At 41.2% G+C, this 22133-nt stretch overlaps 2 protein-coding genes across 3 annotated transcripts in view; one reads left to right on the forward strand and one right to left on the reverse strand.

Annotated features, from left to right (window-relative positions):
* The window catches only part of MYLK4 (myosin light chain kinase family member 4), an 88364-nt gene that overhangs the window by 57474 nt on the left and 8757 nt on the right, over window positions 1–22133 (reverse strand). For both annotated transcript variants that reach the window (XM_068932001.1, XM_068932000.1), the window contains exon 2: window positions 14575–14833. In XM_068932001.1, coding sequence (XP_068788102.1) covers window positions 14575–14833 — 259 coding nt within the window. The remainder of the gene's footprint in view (window positions 1–14574; window positions 14834–22133) is intronic.
* Window positions 18210–22133, forward strand: part of WRNIP1 (WRN helicase interacting protein 1) — a 29091-nt gene continuing 25167 nt past the window's right edge. The window contains exon 1 of the mRNA XM_068932003.1: window positions 18210–19969. Coding sequence (XP_068788104.1) covers window positions 19394–19969 — 576 coding nt within the window. The 5' untranslated portion in view covers window positions 18210–19393. The remainder of the gene's footprint in view (window positions 19970–22133) is intronic.

Genomic DNA, 22133 nt, shown 5'->3' on the forward strand with positions numbered 1-22133 from the left:
TTGATTGCTTCATCATCTCATTCTTCTTTTGATTTAACCACCTGTAGTATTTTATCTTCACTTAGAATATGAGCTCCTTGAAAGCGTAATTGTCTTTTCATTGGATATATGCTGGACTGAGGGTCATATTCACCACCTCAATGCTAATAAATAAATATGTTGTTAATAATATCTAACAACCCTGACTTAACAAAGCATTTCAGAACACACTTAACTATAAGCACGTTATCAGAATCACTGTAAGTAATGTGTAAATAATGTGTAATCCAGGACCACACACACTCTGAAGCATCTTTAGCCATATCCTCTACTATGAGGATTTAGCGCACTGGAAGGTAGAAAATCTCAGCTTTCCACTGGAACAAACAGCACTTCCTTGTTTGCAATTGTAGGACAAACAGATAGCAGCACTTTAAATGCTTTATGTAGTTCGAAAAGCCACTCTTTAGTTTCATCTAATTCCCACTAATACTGAATGAATGACTCTTTTGGACTCTAGTGGGGAACCACAAAGACCTAAGGAAGCATGCCTGCCTCTGTAAGTTGACAAGAAAAAACAGGACAGATATTTAAGAATGAGTGAACAGATACTCCAAAGCAATTTAAAAATATTTTTCTGTAAAATGTGTGGCATAAACCTGTGTTCATTTGACACTCAAATATAAAGCCCCATTCAAAATCCATGCTGATAAAACTTGTATGTAACACATGCACTCCTCTTCTTGAACTTCCGTGTATTGATATGTCCCTATCACTTACCATAGTATGATTTCCAACTGAAATGTAAACTGCAGTTTCTGAAGTCAAAAGTAAGTGAAAAACAATGTTTTCCTGTTTTTAAGAGTCTAATTTTTTATTTGGTGTCTGCTGGGGATTTTGGGAAACTATTAATAATTCCAGCCACTGAATAGGTTAAGATACAATTCCAGTTGCAGGAGATCCTGGGAACTATGGGAGACCTGGCAATCTGGAAATACAGCTTAGATCATTATTGCCAACTCATATTTTTTCAGTTAAGCGTTCTACTGATTTTGGAACCTAGAGGTAGCTAGGAAGCCAACTTTCTCTACCACGGTCACATGATGGTGAATGGAGATGACTGAAGACTTTGTGAAAAAATGATCTCCCACATACTTGGCAAACGCTAGCTAGTAACATAAAGGATTTCATACAATGCGTGTCGGAGAATACAGTTCCAGATATAACAAACAGGTGCGATGAGGAAGACGTTTCCTTCATTGCAGGGGAGTCATGCTGTGGTAGCAGTATGCCCCAGGCCCAGGCCTGGAAGCCAGGCTTGTGTCACAGCTCTTCCGTGTGACCTTGGATGTTTCATTCCACTTTTCTTGAGCCCTTGCTTCTCTATGCCATCCTGGCCTGCCTTCTTAAGACTGTCAGGTCTCTGATATGAGGCGCTGCCACTCATTTATAATGCGCATAAATAATTTCTAATGCAGTGAAACTTTGTATCACCTGAGGACATAAGGAGCAATTGTGCATCCTGAGCTGGCCCCTTGAACTATCCAACTATGCAAGAAACTATTGTTAATGAAGCAGAGGGACCAAGCACTGCATAGGCTTGAGCCAGGAATAGTGCAAAGAGATATCACACAAGCTTTCTCTACAAGTCTCGTGCTAGCCCTCACATACACTTTGAATCCATGTGCTGGCAACTTTTGGCAGTCAAAAAATATTTCACAGGGACTTTGATAAGAAGATCTTTAAATAAAATCTGTTTGACTTGTTAGGAATTCCAACTGTGAATTATTCCTAGCTAAAGATTTTCATGCTTGTTCTCTGGTATAGTCTCCTGACAAAAGGAAACAATTTCTAATAAGTGACTTGTAGGTGAATTTATGACTTATGTTTGGTGTACAACTTTATAATAAATATTTGTAATAAAGATTTTATTATACATTGTTATGTGCACAAGGTACTCTCCTTACAGCAAGGAAAGCACTGTAAATACTGTCTTTAGCTAATATAACATGACAGGAGAGGCAGTAGTTGTATATACCTCAATTTCATCACACTGAAGCATGACAACAAAGGGAAAATGCTTTCAGAATGCTGGGTAATTTAAGTATTTGGATAAATACATAAACACCTTTGCATGTGTCTCTATTGTAAAAGACAGTGAGTTATTCTACAACTAAAAATGAATCTTGTAGACAGGAAACTTTAAAGACACAGATCTTGGATGTAGTGCTGGAAAGCTGCAACTGGGAGACGGATGTTCTGACGTTTAATGGATAGAATGTTGCCCTGAAAGGAGGATAACTTGGAGTGACTGAAGAAAAAAATACCCCTGTATGAGAACAAAAATTATTAATAGTTTATAGTCAACTTGTCTGCTTGATTAGTTTGTCTTAATTGTCTGGATTTTGATCATTCTAATGAGTTAGTGATGCTATATGGCTTCACGGTCAAAACTTGCGACTCTTAAGATGCTTTCACCAGCAAGCTACATCTCCATACTGTGTATTTCTATCCCTGTGAACCATAATAAAGCCCTGTTAATGTATGAGATGGAGGGAATACACAGTCTGACCAGGAGACCTATGATTCCTTTGGGATGGTCTGAAACAGGCAGGACCCAGATGCTTCAGGCAATTTCTCTAGTTCAGACCTACCAAACATGGGTCTTGGATGAGTTTCAGAAAGAGAAGAGAAGGTATTTGGTTTGGCAAAAGCAACACTTGGTGAACAAATACCTCCTTTAAAATTAATGATGATATTAAAGGCCAAGGCATCAAAGGTTAACAGAAAATCATCTTGCACCTTCTTAGCTCACTGTCATTAACTAACTAAGATAAAAGGCCAAAATTTTCCTCCATCATCTTCAACTACAGTCACTATTTAACATATGAGGTCAACTAAACAGGCTCATAACTGCACTGGGTCATTAGCTGAAATTAAATCTGTCTGCCCACATATCTGCTCAATCATTGCTTAGTCCAGGCTTGGAGTTACAGAGATCTTGTGTACCAGTATTTCTGCTTAGTTAGCCTGGAAGATAGAGAACTATGCAAAAATACTCTGAGTATCAATGACAAATTCCTTTACGTGAATTATAATAGTATCCTGGGTGCTTTCTTTACCATAAGCACATATTATGGAACCACATTTTCATTTTCCTCAAGAATTTCATTTGTAAATGCCAATCAAGCACTTAAAAGTACTACAAAATACTTTTAAAAAAATCAAACAAAAAAACCCAGCTTCCTTTATATATGATGCAAGGAGTACCTAACAGTCATGTTTTCAGCATAAGCAATTAAGGGATTTGATTAACTTGAGAGTGAAAAATTAAAGTTAGGATTTTCAGTAAACATAGAAGAACAAAAAAACAAGAATTACACTGGATTATCCATGTAAGGAGAAAAATGAAGATCAACTCTTCAAGATGCTCATTACACATGAGGTTTCTGTTCAAGGTAACAGAAATGCGACCTCTCCATTGCAAAGGCCCTTGTTTGGAATCCTTAGGCTGTGCTTAGCACTGGAAAGTCATTTTTATTGCACCGTGACTATTGCTAAACATGTCCAGTAGACACTGCACAGCTAGAATGGGTGCCAGCAGAGAAAGGTCACAAGGGCAGTCTGGATATATCTCCCAGCATCTCAGTGTATATTACAAATTGGCTGGTTAGGTAAGCTGTAACGAGACACCTTCAAATGATCATGGCCAAAAAAATTCTTTGCTAAACCATGCATCTAAGGACAACACTATATTTTACTTCTCTTATGATCAAAGTGGAGTTTTTAAGGGAAGGAATTATTTTTCTAAACAGCCATGATTCAGTATTTTGTACGCTGAGATAAGCAGCTACGTGTCTGCTGTATCAAAAAGTGATCTTACTCTCTTATGTTTTAACAGTCACTAATTCCAAAGGTTATGATAAACCTCCTGTCATAGGACTCTTAGGATCTAAGTAAAAACTAAGGATAAAGAGTTGGGAGAAGAAGAGGGAAATCACATGCAAATGAACGTCAGGAAAATAAAGAAAATATCTAGGAAGCTGCTACAGATTTTCAAAATTTTATATTTCTGATCAAATGGTGTGAGGGACCTATACAAAATATTTAGCTTTCATGAAATGGCTAAGCTCCAGTAGGCCGAGGGTTCTGAGACGTGCCTCCCCCCAGATCTTGGCATATAACTAACTGTGTGAAGAGGATACTAGACAGAGAGTCAGCGATTTCATTTCCATATTACAGATGTCTCTGCCATTGACTGGCAATCTGACCTAAGGAGACTCTTCATCTATCTCTCCATCTGTTTCGCATTTCATTGCTCCCTTATCTAGGTGTTCAGACAATGAATTCTTTGGAGTGGGTCCTATTTGTCCAGTGCCTTTGCGCAGCCTGTTAGGATTTCTGCTTGCTCATAGAAACACAAATAATTAGTACTAAAGCCTTTTTACAACCTGCTGAATAAATATGAAAAAGCAAAGCTAATGAGGGAAATTATAACTATTTGGAGGTTCATTTATCTTTCTGCATTTCATGTTTTCCAGTGCTGTACTTTCATTGTAATCTTCGCTGAAACTGACTGGTTGGTAACTGAGGAATGGCTCTCTAACTATGAGACTATGAGGTCTCTAACGTTCAGAGACCAGACACAAGGTTAGAAACAAGGTGCATGTCTGCATTCAGTCATAGCTATTATCGATCCAACCACATGGCATGTCAGGGCTGTGACACTCTCCTGCCTGCATATTTAACTTGTTTAGAGGCAAGTCTTTCAAAGATAGACTCTGTGTTTAAACTACATGTAACCTGGCACACGAAAAAAAGAAAGATCTAAGAGCAACATATGCAGGTACGGTAAGATCCTACCGCCTTCATGAGATCCATAACATTCATAGGATAAAAGAGTTCAATGCAAAGCTCATCTCTTTGCTGGCTGAAGGCTTCCCAAAAGGACAGTTATTTGCTGCTGGTGCCATTCCTCTGCTGCAACATCACATACAGAAAGAAAATGTGTCTTTCAGCTCTAAATTGTCTTCCCTGGTTATCACTGCTTCGAGGAAGGAGCATCACAACCAAAAGGTAGCAATGTTCCTTCATGCTGTCTTAAGAAGCTAAACTTGCTTTTTCTCCAGAACCACAAAAAAGTAAGCAAGACATGCGTAGCTCTTTAGATCCCATCCCCATTCCTTCCACACTTTGGCAGTTCACAGAAGTATCATTCTCAAATACAAACTCTGCTAGAGATAAGCAGCCTTTCTGATCATACCAGCCAAGTGCCCAAAACCTTCACAGGTCTGGGAGCCACAAGACACATATCAGCATGCAGAGAAACAAGGGAGTTCTAGGAATGGTTTACTTGCAGATGACAACAATGCTTTTCTAGAAGAAGAGGAGGACGGTTGAGACTGGAAGGGATATACCATGGGGTCCGGAGATGACATAGCAATCTTGGTCTCAGCCTGATGCTGGCTCATTTCCTCCCAAAGCCAAGGATTCCTATTATCCATGAGTCCCTGAATGTGCACAGTCCTACTGCCAGTTCCTGGCAAGGGAGCTTGCCCTGCTTTTGAAATACTTCTGAGCCCATGCTACTTCTCAGGTATGAGGACTCAGGAGATAGTCTGTCAACCTTGCACTTCATATGAGATCTTTTTTTAACTCAAAAGACAAAGGCAAGGTAAGATGCAAAGCAAGCAAAACACAGATGTCTGACAGATGTTACCACTCTGAATTTCAGAAGTGGATTCAAAATGTATGCAACAAAACTGACGAAGAGCTCAAGCACTCACTGACTATCTCAAAATTCAGGAAAAGAATACCTTAGCTCAGATAAGGACTAAACGGTCTTAACACAAGATCTTTTTAAATCAGTTTCTTTTGCAGCACAACAGATACAGTGCTCTTGATGACAAATACCAATTAATACACTAGCCTTAGAAATGTCTTAGAAACTGGAAAACGAATTTACATCAGCAAAGCAATAGAAGTGCAATAAACAGGAGAGTAGATTGAAATGAAGCTGTTTTTCTTAAATACTACAATTTACCTAAGAACAAAATGTACACTTTTAGTTAAAGTTAAGTATAAAGGAAAAAGTGAATCTTTTTGCAACCTCACCTCCAAGTGAAATAAAAGTTTCAGATTGCATCAGAGACAAACTGCAAATCACCATCCACAGACTTGATTTATTTGCCAGTGAATCTACAGAAGCCACATTCCATACGGATCAAAGTGCTACAATGTTATTGACATGCATATTAAGAGCTTGTCTTCTCTTTACTACTCTTGCTTGACTGTGTTGCATGCAATGTGCAATTCTACACTGTTACTGACTGCAGTAATTGAATGTGACTGAACCTTAGATTCAGCAGAGCTATATATCATGGATAACATTCTCTGACAGTACGATATTGAAAAGCTAGTTCTTCCTCTTTTATCGAGTTGATTGAAGAATGCACACAGTGAGAGTTCATTACCTAATGTGAATGTTTCAAAAAAATCATCATTCAGTAACTAGCACTTTACCAAATTAACCACATAAAGACATTTTAACATATATTTTTACTTTTTCAGCATCTCCTTAATTTTTTATTTCTTTTCTTTCTTTCTGTTTATCTATCCATCTCTGGAAGTCATAGAAGCAGAATCAGTGTAAATGGAAACATCATCAAAAACCTTAAGGAAGTCCAGCTTTTTTGTTCTTATTAACTTTGACTGACAGACTAATTTTGGTAATGACTTAGAAGACTCACATAAAGAGCCTCTCGGGTTATCACAAAATGTTTATAAAGACTTCTAAGTTATGTTTTGGCTTGCTTCTATTTCTTTACGAAATATATTAATCTTGAGTGCTGATATACATACTAATATTAAATTATCCTCCTTAGCACTGCCTTTGAACTCCCCACACAAAATGTAAAAAATCCTGTTGTATTCACACAGTCATGGCTCTTTTGGCTCACAGTACTAGAAGAATATGCAAAAGTGAGGTTGCAGACAATCCAGAACTCAAACCCTTTACATGAAATCATTTCTGAGATTCTGTGGATGAATTTATTCCAAAAAGAATTTCAACATGGGCAGCACCCTAAGCAAAAATCTAACCATTCCTGCAATCTACATCCTCGAAGCTACTTCAGAATAATCGTCTTCCTTTTTGTCTTTCTATAGTCATATATTTCTTTTTGTTGAAGCAACGTTTCCTGCTAGGAATTCTCCTAAAAGTTCCTGAGTTAAAACAAGAATGGTCATCACTGCACTGTAGAACACCACAAACAGAGCAAACATACATACTGTCTTTGACTGCAACACCTAATGATGCAATAACAAACCACTCAAAACAATTAACTGCTTGTTCTTAGGGAAGATGATGCTGTGCTCACTTGACAACAGGAAAATAATGGACATTATCCTTACTGGGGATCTCAGAGTCGCATAGCAAGAGAGGCTGGCTAGCTCATTCCCACAGCGGCCAAAGAGGGTAGACTTCAAGCAAACCTTTGTACTGCACCCAGCAGAGGTCACTAGAGGATGGATAATGTTTTAATGGCAAGACAAAGCACTCTGATGGGAGAGAGATGCACCTTTCCGAGAAGCACATCAGCAACTGTCTAAGATTTACTTCTCTCATAAAAGAGAAGAATATGGTCCAAGGGAAAAATGTCTTTTTTTTCCCCAACTCCCTGAAAGAAAACACAGGTTGAAAGCTAAATCCAAATGCACATTCTAACTGCAAGCAGCATTTGCCCAGTTACATAATAACAATACTGATCAATGAACCATATCTATCTTATTAAAAGTATGTCTACTACCTGTGTATTTCCAGATGCAGGGATCGCTGTCTTTCTTCCACAGCGTAACACAGTCCATAATCTGTGCCAGAAATATGAAGCCAAAAGGCAGAAGCTACCTGCAATCCGGGTAGCATTTCTTTGCAGGGCTTGATTCATCCCTTTATTTTTAACCAACTGATTAACTTTGGTCTCCTGGTCTAGTGGATGCAATTTGGCAGTCACCCTCAAAACCCTCCCCAGCTCCACAAGTACCACCTAGCTAGAGAAGGCATGGATATGCAGCAGGATCCTGTCTCATACTTCAACGCATTCCCTGAACCTATAAGGAAAAGAAGTTATGGCCTACTGACAAGCATGAAACAGGTGCAGGGATCTACATGAGATGGGTACAGCACGGGCTTGAAAGGTAATTATTCTGCCATCTCAGAACTTCTCAAATGAAAGCAAACTATTAGCGCAATCCCCTTGCAGTTAGTAGTTCAGGCCACTGGTCAACAGGTCATCTACTGGATCTCTCTTTTTTTTTCCTTCCTTTTAATAGGCAAGAAAAGAAAAAAAAAAAATTACCCAAAGAGCAAAATTCAAGGCAATCCTTTAAAAATCATCATAGTGCACATGCACAGGAAGGTAACTTTGAAATGATGCAGCATTACTGTCTGTGGTCCCTTCTTTTCCTGTGTTTACAGTCTATCTCTATTGCCCTCAAACGCAAAACATCACAATGCACAGAGAAGTTCTTCTGTCTCCTCATCTCTTATTCAGTATCACCTTGCCTACCAACTATGAAGTTCTTGATCCAAAGGATGGACGTGCTGGATCACTTCAACCAAATGGATGAGAGATTTTCAAGACAACGTACTTCCCCTAAAATTTCCAGAAACAGACAGCTTTTGCTAAATTTTCCCAGGCAATTCTGTGTGAGGTAAACTCAGTGTGGGAAATTCTGGCTCAAGCAGTCAAAGCCTAGCAAATCTATAAACAACTGAAAATAGGATCTTAAAACTGGAAATGGTAAGCAACTTTAATAAAAGATCCTGTTACGAGCTCCATAATAAGCCACAAAAAATCAGTTTTACTTCTAGAGATAGAAAACTAAACATCTGAGGAAGAAAGGGTGTTGTCATGGTTGACTGTCTATAACGATTAAATACCGGTTCTATGTAGCAGGTACCCATAATTATGGAGTACCAATGTCATGATGAAAGATGAAGCAGTGTGAAGAAACTGTCTCCTCTGACTGAGTATTTATATGATCAGAGGTGAACACACAAGGAATTTAACACTCTTCCTCTGGCTATGGGCAAACAACTTGAGAACTAGAAATCTTATGTACTACAAATTCACAAAACAAACTACAAAAAATATGGCATTATTTGAAAAATCAAGAGATTAAAAATTATAATTACTGTCATCCTTTCCTTTGTCATCTGCTAGCATCTGAGAGTTAAAGCACCCTCAGGTCACATTTTGAGTTATTATGTAGTCGTTACGTGGTGGGAGTTGTTTATTTACAATCAGGAAAGCTTCATAGTCCTGTCTTTCTAAGATCCCCATGTTAGCCTCACAAGTATGGGAACTGGGGGCATCAAGTAAAATAAAACTGCCTAAAATCATGGAATCGCACACAGACACATGACAACAGACTACCATGAACTTGTGACATGAAGAGTGTATTGCAGAAATGGTATTTTGTAAGGCTTTACCAGGCTGAGCGTGGTAATGTGATGCCTGATGACAGAACTTCAAGCAAGTTGAAAAGGAGCCTGGGAAAAGAATTAGGCCTCAACTTGGCTGAAGACGACTTATCTTTTTCTGATCTACACCAAGCCAGACTTTTGACACGTGCTTTGATTTCACGGCTGAAGGAAGCCTTGCAATTTTTGATCTCTTTTTCACTAGTTAAGAAGTCTCACTGCAAATATATAGAATCCTTTGCAGGATTTTGTTCAGAGTGTCATTATTATGGTAAAATAATGAATAGTTTTCTGTCAAAATATTTAGACCTAGTATCTTGAACAGCATTTGTGGGTGGACAAAGTTGCGTTTGGTTAAATTGTGCAATGACGACCATTTTGCTCCTTTTTTGAAATATTGCCAGGAGTATGGCTTCCCCTGGAGAAAGGAATGTAGGGAAGGAAGGAATGTTTAGGAAGGTAAAGGTATCATTACCACTAAGGCCATTTCCTCTTTACTCTGCAGAGACTGCAGAGAAAATAACCTAGAGAAACTGTGGTGGTGGTCAACAGGGAGAAAGAAGGCTGAAAGAACGATAATAATATTCTGACTGGAGACAAGGAGTAAGAGTACAACCTGCCACCTCCAGGCCTAGCTTAACAGACCACTGAACATCAAATACTGAGTATATCCAACAGTGCCAGCTGGGCTAAATAATTAATAGGCTTTAAACTGTTTTCAAAATTTCATCAAAGGAGTATTTTTCCATGGAAAATTACATTGCCAACTAAAGAAATGTTAAAGTCCTCTTAAAAAACAAAGGATTAAAAAAAAACTTTTCAGTTCTATTTTTTCACAAAAATGCTAAGAAGTATATTTTCTACTTCAAAAAAAATTATCAAGGAACAAAATACCTGTCCTGAAAGCACTCCAAATATTTCTAGAGCTTTTTTGTAAGGAACTGACATACTAACTCTCTATTCAAATAAACCTAGCTAATGGGAGTTTTAATCTTCTTTAATCTTTGTTGTTCTATTTCCTTAGAAGCCTGGGGCTAAGCAGCCCTGAAGTATGGCAGTGAGGAAATAGCAGCTCTGGTTCCTGCCACTTCCATTCTTGCAAGGAGGATAGCAAGGGTAGCAGAGTTATTGTTTATACAGTAATAATTTGCAAATGATACAGTCACATTATTAGCAAATGTTAGGATTCACATTCATATTTACTCATAATGGGAGAAACTTTCTTCTGGTACAGAACACTGTGCTTAAACAAGTTTAATACATTCCAGCTTATAAATTGAACTGCAGTAACTGACTGTACACATCTGTACATGTAAGGCAATAGGTAAAATCTGAGTAAAAAAATATTTAAATCAAGGCCTTTTACCAATGCCTTTTCTTTCCATTTTGCAGCACACTATGAGTGTGCAAACAATCAGTTGCCAGGGCTCAGTGGACAGCTAGTAACTCATTACCCAGAGTAATTCAGCTATATCTGATCTCTTGCTAAAGGTCCTTCACAACACTTACACCTCCAAGGGAAAGCTTAATCATGCAGCTGCATAGGTGGCACCTCTACTGTCATAGCATATTGCCCAAATGAACACTGTACTGGCACCGAATAGCAAATAAGCAAGGGAGATGGATGGCAAATCAAGACAGTGGCCAAGCCTTGTATATGCAAATGATAAGAAAACCTACAGTTAGACTGTGGACTAGTAACAGCTTCAATCACAAGAACTGCAGTCGTAGTTGTAGCTCTCTAGATTGCGAGCACTTTAAGAGTAGCAGTATTACCTTTGCGGAGAGGCCTTGACTTTCAAATCAGTTCCCCTGAGTTGTATGCCAGAGTTTAGAAAGCTTTGAAGCATGGCTTAAGACCAGGTTTAGCTTTCATCAAATGTTTATTTAATACTGCTTTCCTAAACAAAGTGGTTATTTAATTATTATCCACCATGGGTGGCTTTATTGTTATGAACTTTCGAAATACAAGACTAGCAGCTTCAGTAGAACATCATTAATAGAAAAGACCCAAGCTGCATTAACCCTAAAGAAAACAATTCTACAGCATTTAAACTGTTCTGTCATTAGGGAGGGAGGATTGGTGCCCTCATTTTGGATGGTGATTTAAAATTGAACAATTTGAACTCCGTTCCCACATCCATCGTTAACCACCCATCATTAACCAGATAAGAGCCAGAAGGAATAAACTGCAGGTTTGTTCACAAAGACAACATAGCTTTGGCTGAGCCATCTAGCTAGGGAGTTGATGCAGCTGGGTAAATTGTGCAGTAGTTTCACAATCAATTTTCATTCATATAAGCTGGTGTTGCTGCCAAAAGATGTGGTCTCGCCTTCTCACAGCTGCTTGTTCCTACTCTGTGCCCTCCTGTCCCTTCAACCAGCACAACCACTTGGTATGGCTATGCAGTGCAACGGATCAAGAACAGACCTGGATTTTTTTTCATCTATTCTCAGACATAGAAACTGTTTCTGTAAAACAAAATGCCTTTCACTTACGAATGTATCACCTGAAGTGAAACTTCGTGTTTGTTCCTGAAGACAGAACCTAGCTGAGATATAGACACATATGCCACTAACTGTGCAAATGCGAGGCAACAGGACATTCTAAATAAAAAACATGTAAATCGGGATAAAGAGCAGTTTTCTGATGAGTTATTTTGATTCATCTTCTCCAACGGTAAATGGTCCTGGTGGGGAGCTAGCGTGGCAAAGAGTACCATCTGGAGGACTGCAACACCACAGCTTCTTGACGATACCTAGACATACACTATACCTTAAAGTTATTATATATGACTGATGGTCAACAGTTGGTGGGTTTGCTTTCCATAGCTGTGTTTTAATGGTTCTGGAGAGTCTTTTTTTTAGATTAGGTTTTTGGTTTTGCAAGAATACAATGCACTGAAAGATGAAAATTGTGTTAGCTTATTTTAGGAAGAAAAATCTAGAAAAATAGTTGTTTTGGGAAGGAAAGTCATTGTCTTCTGTAATTGTAACTAATTTGCCTCAGAGAGCATTAATTTCTTCAACGAAGCACACCCTTTGACCACCCTGTGCTGGATGGTCTCTTTGAGTTATAACCCATACCCATTGAAGTGAATGGATGTTTTGTCATTGCTTTCAAAGTTAGCAGGACTTGATCCACAGAAATTATGTGCAAATGCCCACAAGATACGTATGTAAATACACACACCTGAGCAAAGTTTACTGTATTTCCTGCCAGCACAATTTTCTTTCCTCCCTTCCCCAATCAGTATAATAAAACTTTTTGTCAGGCAAGCAGACCTATCACAGTACAGTGTCGGTTTTCCTTTCCACCAGCACTGACAGCTAGGGCCCTAGCCAGTATTCTATCTCACTGAGACATGCCTGAAAATTTTGTATGAAAGGTAAGCTTTGCAATTAACTTCTAAGCTTGCGAGTGTAAAAGAAACATAGCTAATGCTTATGCATCTAGAACTTCACTCCAGTGATCTTCTGGTATGTTACCAGAGTTCAGTTAGACTGCCTTTCACCTTTCAAGCTTTGTCTCCAGGAGAATGATCAGCTAAAATGGGAATACAGAAATCTACTTCTCTAGCTTACCAACTAGCTGTTCCTATTCTAAGTCTGTATCCGCTTACATCTTTTCTAGCGTACCTCCAAACTCTTCCTGCCTTTTCGTACAGCACTCCTAACAAAGAGCCAATTCCAATCACCGGACAGAAGAAGCAAACATCAAGGCAATGGGTTAGGGATTTTTTGCACCAAAAATGCAAAAAAAATCTTGTACCACCCCAGCTACTATCTGCAATTTGTCATCAGACTAAGAAAGTTAAGATAGGCAAAGCAGCTCTGGTAGCTATGAATGAAGATTCAGGCTTAATTCCTTTTTCCTTCCCTTAAAGACACAAGATTCAAAGGAATATGAAGAGCTACATATACAGCAGTGATCCTAGTTTTTATTTTCTTACCTGGACAAGTTGTTATTTTTTACACTGAAAGAAACCTGACTTAAAAGAGCCTGTAACAACCTTGAACACCCCAAATATTTTTTAACTCTCATTTTCACTGCAGCACTAAATGAGACTGTGTCTTGTTTGCTTTGGTTTGTTTTAATATACAGCTCATTTTCTTTCTCCAAAAGAGTAAGAACTGTGGCAGTTTACAAAGACTGGAAGAATTTTGTACAAAAATGACCCAACAAATTAAGAAATACATAATCAAAAATTCAACTCCTTGAACTCTTTTGAATACAGATCAAAACATCATGAAATTTACTTTACACCAATGCTTCAGGGTATCATCTGAATACGAAAATATCCAGTATACTTGAAAATCTTCTCTACTGTATCAGCACAGACAACAGCCACAGCACAAGTTTTTCTTCAAGCCTTTTTAGAAACTGATCTGTAAGATTAATTTCTGATTGCATTGCTGCACACACTTTTCTTCAGTTCTTGTCTAAATGACAAATAGTGGCTCCTCTAGACTTTCCCTTTGAAAAAGCATAATATTAGGAAATGCTTTGCTATTTCTAAACACACTTCGGTTGAATACAGAGTCATTTTCCTGCCAGGGACCACATACTATGGCACCCAATGCCATTCCCACTGGTGACAGATGCAGCACAGAGCTACACAGTACAACTGCTCAGCCAGGCAAGCATGGCACATAGTGTGGAACTGTGCCCTGCACCAGGCGGTATTAATGGACGGCAAAGCATAAAGCTGCCTTAGTCCCTCGGGGAAATCTGCTCTATTCATTGGATTCAGGCAGTCCCCACTAAGTTCAGTGCTGTTAGATAGGACCAATGCTTTCAAAATATGAAACCCGTGAAATCCATATTTAACTATTGATTTTTAACAGATACAGAACCACGCAACTTCTTTAGAACTTCTGAATATAAGGCCAGCTGTAAATAAACTCCAGAATAAAGACGTGCTTGCTTCTATGAATCCAAAAGATTAAAATACGTTGACCTCTCTCACAGCTGCAGTACATTTGCACGGATAATAACGCAAAGTTCAACTACATTGGCAGATGAACATAGTAAACTCTCTAACTTGCTGAAAGAAGAAAAGGGGAGTGCTTGTGGGAAGACAACATTAACTATACAGTTAGCTAGTTACCTCTTCATCTTCTGTTCCAGCATTTGATTCACTGAATTTGTCTTCCTGAAAGCTTCTAGTCCTCTCCACTTTTTCCACGCTCTGAAAAAAGGCTGTTTTTTCCAGCCTGTTACTGTTGTATCGTGCATTGATTTCTTCCAGCCTGTTAATCTTAATTAGCTTCATACTGTGCTCAGTTAAGTTACTGTCTTTTTTCCTCTCCATCTTAGATTCGTAAACCAGCGAACACTCGTAACTTCTGACTTCTCCTTTTTCTTGTCTGTACAAAAGACAGATAAATAAGAAGCATCAATGTTATTCATGCATTTTAGTTTAGAAAACTGTCACTGTTGCAGTTTTTAAGTACCTCTTTATATATTCTGAATAAATATGCAAATACAGAGTTAACAGCACTAGCTGTTAACAGATGGCACTCAACCCATTTGTCTATGTTTAACTCTAGATAATTCAAATGGTCTACAAGACTGATGTAATTTGAGTTGTTCGTAACAACTATTTAGCTCTAACAAATCAATATATCACTGTTGCTGGGAGACCTTCCTTGCTGATGGATCATTACCCACTTTTTAACCACTTCAGTGGTTCCACATTGCTCAGATGTGTTTTCTCTCTGTTGCCATTTCAGCAAGTGACATTTGAGTCATTTGAGTACCCTGTTACTAAGTCCACTGAAATTTTAGTAATTAAAGTGGTTTAACACAGTCCTTCTCTTTCCATTATCCTATACCATGTAAACAGATGATTGCCAAAATGAACATCATCTCAGCCCCTCTGCTAAATGCTGTATAAGAGCACATTCTTCAGCTAGGCTCTTTCCTGCTGTAGGCCCTCGCTGTTTTCAGTACTTACATATTGTAAGATCACCAAGGCTTGTCTAAAAGTAATATTGTCTAGAAAGCTATTGCAGGTCAAGCTGGTCTCTGGTTACTGGTTTTAATTAATTCTCTGTAGAAGAGCTTTTATTCCAGCGCAGTCATTTCTTCCCCTAAATATTACTTGGTTACATATGGAAAATATGTCCTTTTGCACAATTAATTTTGAAAGAGTAGGAGAAACTATTCTAAAATTTCGCTTAGCAAGCAAAGGGAGGACACTCAGCGTAGGCCCAGGAAATACAAGGGGAAAATGTTTTCACTATTATTATTGCAACCCTTGCTTCACCGTACTGGAAAACGAGCTACAAAAGTACTGTGCTAGCTACCGCTTTAGCTCAGGAAAGCTGAATCTGGTCAACCTCATTACACAGCTCATGGTTTATTGTTTTAACTTGCATAAATACTATAAACTATATGGTATAACTAGGAATGCATACACAACTTTACAGTCATTAGCAGCACAGAGAAACAGCTTTCAGCATACAACCAGAAACCCAATCAAATAAGTTATTTTCACCTGATTACCCTCTAATAGAAAACACTCTTCATTGTATTTTAACCCCATATCTGTGCAGATGCAACAGATTAAACTTACCTCAACTGATTTTGCACTGCCCACACTTAGACCTCCAGGCTCGTCCCAGATGTTACATGCCACATGATATCGCATGTGATACAGCAGGTGGCATGCTAATGGTCGTATTTATAAGTCACAGGACAGCAAAGGACCTATAGTGCAAGGCTGCAGCTTACAAATGAGCCAGTTTTCCAGGCACCTGGAGCATCAGGGTCCCGTGAAGCTGTACAAACACTGCCTACTAGAGCACACATTCACAGCCTTTCTTCTTTTTGCCACCATGTGTCAGCCCCTCACAGATCCACGGGCATGCGAGGGCTCAGAGCGTGAGAGACATTCTAGAGCCACCCTGCTCGTCTGTGTGATGCAGGGACACCAGCGTGTGACTGCGAGACATTCATCAGGCGCACGAGTCTCACACTTAGTATGTAAAAATGGCAGGTCTTCTCCTTCCAGCCTCCATTACTAGCTCTCATGGCTCTGACATCCCTTTCTCTGCCTTCCAGGAGAAAGGGCTTTTTTAGAGTTTTTTCCTCTCCACATCCTCATGGCAAGGGGTTCCAGTTTTGTTAAGCAAACAAACAATTGCAGGAGACATAATATAAGAACTCAGTATAACCCTCGAGCTGTTTTATAGAGCCTTTGACCTAGTCCATATGAAGGGATGATGGAACACATTTCAAAGTTGTTAGAAAAATTAGTCGAGGTTTCCAGATTCCCTCCCTCTGCCTCCATGTCTCCAGTTACTCAAAGCCCATAAAGTGTTTTAGAGCTACCTGGCTGTGAAGACCACTTCTGGCTTGACATGACTTCAACAAGGGAAAGTTGATTCAGGCCCTCCATACTTCTTCAAAGAGCACATCGTTCTCTAGGGTATGATCACCAAATGTAGCCATCCATCTAAGGAGAATGACATGTCCTATTGAAAGGGCATGTTGTTCTGTCAGGCTGACCGATGGGTGAGTTAGCTGGGAAAATATTAATGGGATGGCAAGCCTGAAGGCATTACTGTGCTCAGTTACCAAGCAGAGACTAGGATTTAGTTCAAATGTTTTTGCCCTCCCTCCCATTATTACCTTAGTATTTCCTTGAAACAATAAGCTCAACTACAGATAGTTTTTGTGGTGCACACAGTGAAATCCTCTACAGCCCCAGGAAAGCAATCCCCTCCTGGTCATGCATCACTGAGTAATACAAGGCCTAGTAGCACAAGGCATACAAGGCATAGTCTCCCACTTCATTAAAAAGAAAAAAACAAATTCAATTGTGTTGTGAGCACTCTTTCCCCAAAAGAAGAGTGAAACTTCCCTGCCTAATTTACGCCCCTGAACGCCTGGGAAATGCTTTATCTTGGATCTTCCTCAGAAAGCCAACCTTTCACTTCAATCAAAATAGCACGCTTCATGGATCACATCTTCACAGTTACATACTCCGAAACCACAGGTATGTCATGGAAACACAGAAACTCGCTTAGTCATATGCAAAAGGGATACATATACAATCCTACCAGTATGTCTGCACAAGTTATATGTGCACAATAAAAATGTAAACAACAAGGTAAACGTATTTAGAACTGTTCAGAACTAGAACTAGGCAGACAAACAGGCATCAGGAAAACAGAAAAATCCACAAACAACCATTTTCTTCCACACTCTGTTTTTGGATCATAATCTCTTCAGTCCATAAAGTACGTTGCTCAAAACCAAGTCCACCAACTTCCATCCCGAGTTGAAATAAAAAATTTCTTCTCAACAATTGGCCATTTGCAAATGAGCCATTTTCAAAATTTAAGCACGAAGACAGGTGCTATTACATTGTGGCCACGCTTGCTGCCGTCACAGATCCAGGCATAGCACATCTTGACTCTAGACTGACCTGAAACTTACAAGCTGGGAACTGTTATGTAATAGTATATAATTAAATCTAAATATATAATTTAAGAAAGAAAACAAAACGTAACGTGGAAAGAATTACCAGTGGGTCAGATTCAGCTGGCCAATGAGGATGCTAATTATACTGCTGACTATGCTTTTCTATAAAATACAAATCTGCGCTGCATTCTGTGTAACACAAGAGAAATATTTTCTTTTAAAAAAAGAATTTATTTGTATCTCTTCAATTAAAAAGGAGTTTTTCACATATTTCAATAAATGACCAGATAAACCCCACAGACACAGATTCTGGTTTAACCGTTGTGAAGAGGAAGCAACTTTGCAACACTTCAAACAATCTAAAGAGGGTCGCTGTGGCCTTACTCTTTTCACAGCCGTTTCCCATGCCCGGCTGTACAATCTGACTGAGTCAGCTCTGCCTCTCATGCAATCATGCAGTGCGCTGGCTGAAAACGTACAAAAGGAAAAAAAAAAAAAACAGCTGTGAAAGCCTACGTTGCTGTGGAATCACAGCAAAGGAAACCATGGAGGTACTGCCTAACTCAGAAGCAAAAGGTTTTTCCTCTTATGTTGAGATAGAGAAAGAAGACAAAGCTAGAAGATGAAAGGAAAATGGCTATCTTCTAGGGGTCAAAAATGTACACGATGACACAGGAAAATAATCGAGATAAAAAGAAAAGAGAAAGACGTGAGGTGTGGGGTCTTATAAAGAGATACGTATGTGGACAGTCCCGGGGTCCCAGCGGGGCCAGTCGCATGTACAAAGCGTGCCCTGTGTGGAGAGACGCCACTCTTGCATCTGGAGCAGCTCTCCCAGTGTGCCCTCCATGAATTAATCCCTTCCAAAGAGCCATCTTTTTAAACAGGAATCGCCAGAAGGCTTCGAAGGATTCTTTCGCTTCCAAACGGCGTGCAGCACATCGAGCGAGACACCAGAAGAAGAACCAGCGACTATTTTTCCACTCCCGTGTTACTGTCAGTTTTTGACCTGCTCGAGTAACACGCCTGCTTTCCGGCCTGGCATCTCCCATCCCTTGACAAGGGGCGGCCGGCTGCCATCTCCCTAGCCGGGGGCTGCCCCCTCGCCGAGGGGCCTACCCCGCCGAGGAGCCTGCCCCACCGCCGGGCAGCAGAGGCACAGGCCGAGGCCGACGCCGCTGGCGGCTCTCCCGGCGCCATGTTTGCCCCCGCTCACGGCGGCCTTCCCGCCCCACTCCGCAGGGCGGGGGGGACGCTGAGGGCACCCAGGCGGGGAGTTGGGCTCCATTTGGCGGCACAAGGCACAATGCCCCCTCTCCCCCTGTGAAGCCAGCACCGCTCGCTGCCCTGCAGCAGCGAGGAGGGAGAGCGGCGCCCGCTCCGCCGGGGGGTTGGGGAGGCCGGGGCGGACTACAGCTCCCGAAGGGCTGCGGGCGCCGGCGGCCTCGCTTCCTGCCGCGGCCGCGCCGTTGCCCTCGCAGCGGCGGCGGGAGGCGATGGAGGACGCCGCGGCGGAGCCGCTGGTGCAGTGCCCCGTGTGCCTGCGGGAGCTGCCGGGCGCGCACATCAACTCGCACCTGGACCGGTGCTTGCAGGCCGGGGAGGGCGAGGCGGAGCGGGAGTGGCCGCCCCCCTGCAAGAGGATGCGCCTGGCCGCCGGCCTGCAGGCCAGCGAGGAGGAGGAGGCGGCGGCGGGCGAGCAGCAGGAGGAGGAGGAGGCCTGCCCGGCCGCTGCCCCCGTCTTCTCCCTCTTCCACAAGGGCCGCGGGGCCGGCGCCGCGGGGCCGAGCCCGGGAGCCGGCGGCGGGAGGCGCGGGGCGGGGCGGGAGGCCGCGGCGGAGCCGGGGGACGGAGGAGGCGAGCGGGCCGCGGGCCGCCGGGCCGGGCCGAGCGGCGGGAGCATCGCGCAGAAGCTGGAGGGGAAGCCGCTGGCCGACAAGCTGCGGCCGGACACGCTGGGGGACTACGTGGGGCAGGAGCGGGTGCTGGGAGCGCAGACCCTGCTGCGGTCCCTGCTGGAGGCCCACGAAATCCCCTCCCTCATCCTCTGGGGGCCACCGGGCTGCGGCAAGGTGAGTGGCGCCCGTGGCTGCCGCCGGGGGCTGGGGCACGGCGAGGAGCAGGCGAGCTCGTCCCTTCCCCGCCTCCAGCCAAAGCACGGCTTTCGAGGTGGATGAGCTCTTTATTTTTCTGGATTTGCAGGTTTCTTTTTTTTTTTTCCCCCCCTTCCCTATCTATCTTCTTGGCTTCTTCCGTAATAATGCCTTTATGTTGACGGCTGTCCGCTCGTCATCTTTTAGAAAACAAAAACGCAACGTGTCTGCAATAAAATATAAGTGACTGCCACTCCCCCCCCCAGCTTGCACTTTGGTTACATAGGCCCCTTTTGATTTCAGGGAATAGGCCTGCTTTTGTAAACTGCAGAGTCATTAGTAAACACAAAACCCGAGAAGTTTAAAAGCAGTCACAAAATAGCACCTGTAAAACCGTCTAGAAAATGGAGTGATATAGTGGGAGCTCGGTAGAACGTAGCTTGCGGGTACAGGGTTTGCCTTAGCCCACTATATCTAGCCCCTGGCACAAGAGGCCTTGGTGTGAAAGGGAGCTAAAATTCCCCCTAGGTATACTTAAATATCCATCCACCTTAACAGAGAAACAAACTAAACCCCACGAATCAGTCCTTCTAGTTACACATTCTCACTGCTGTTCTTTCTAAAAGGCTCTGGTATCTTAAAAGCGGCAAAACAAGAGGCAGAATCTGGTGAATCCCAAAAGGCACTGTAATTATAGCACAGCAGTGAAGGAGCTGTGGAGGCTCAAGGACCAGATGAACGCCTCCAAAAATGTTCAGAAGCGACAGCTCAAAGACTGCAGCTTACTGCGGTCATTTTTCCCTGTAGTCCATTTTTTTGTTTGTTTAAATTAAAAGCTAAGCAAACAAAATACATAATTATCTGCTAACCCAAAGGTGTGTACAGCTCTTAAGTTTTGCTTATATGTAGGTATATGCATTAGGGCATATGTGGGAAATTTCGAATAGGGAAGATAATGACTAATGAATTAATTCTAGCAGAGAAGTTGAGGACAGAGGGGCACCTTTCTCTTAGCATATTCGTTTCAGGAGGAAGGGGGTCTATGTATGCATGATATTTGAATTTATTTATTTTATTTTAACCACAATTAATAAGGAACAGCTAGGGAAATGATGGATAGATGAATGCTGTTAGCAATGCTGTGACAAATAGTTTCGCCTACGTAACCGGGACACGAAAAGAAACAGTCGGTGAATTTACAAAATTGCTACTTTCTATAAAATAATAAAGTAATGTCAGTAAAACAGAGGAGATGAGGTAAAGGAGGTTATTTCTGAAAATTTGTCAATGGAGGGGGGATTGGTAGATATAAGATGGCCAGGGAGAGGGGAAACTAATTTCTGTAACAAATAACTTGTTAAGTAGTGGGGCAGGCCATTTATTAAATAAGTAACATGTCTGGGGATTGTTACCTGTCATTCTGTCTTCGGTTTGTTGTTATCTGTGTCAACAGTGTCTGCTTCCTCTTGAAGGCCTTTAGTCTTCAAGAAGGAATGCTATTACGAACATAGTAATAACAAAGCGAAGGCCACATCCAATCTAAAGTCTCAGGAAATGAGAACTGAATTTGGTGGGCTTTTTGTTCTGATGAACTCTCCTTTTTTGAACAAGGCTATGGAAAAGCTTTTTTGTGAGCTTATGGCAGCTTACTATTATGTCTCAGGTCTTTTGGAAACGTCTGTGGTGCTAACGGTATCTTTGAATGCTGGGTGATTGATTTCATGCCTGTAACGATGCAGCTTTCACTCTGCTTTCTCATGACCTGTCTTCCTCATCCATATACTTTTAAGTGGAATTTTATTTAGTAAGCCTGCTTCTCACTGGATTTAAGTTCTGTTGCTGATCGATCATCCGACTTTCCTAAAGACTATGCGTTTCACCCCCATCACGCTTTCCATCTGGGAACAGTTTAAAATTCCATGTATCATGTTTTCTTTCTCCACATTTTAGGCTGTTGGATAGCTCATCTCAACAAATAATGTTGAGGCTACACTCTGTCAGGTAACTCTTGATGTATTCGAAGTATCATAACCATCCATGTCTGGCTGAGTCAGAAAATGCTGAAATGAAACACAAACTCCTACTTCAGAAAGTTGAACTTTTTCCTCTACCTATGCTTATTAATATTTGTAGGATAGTGCTA

This window comes from Struthio camelus, chromosome 2 (genome assembly GCF_040807025.1).
Source record: "Struthio camelus isolate bStrCam1 chromosome 2, bStrCam1.hap1, whole genome shotgun sequence".
NCBI lineage: Eukaryota > Metazoa > Chordata > Aves > Struthioniformes > Struthionidae > Struthio > Struthio camelus.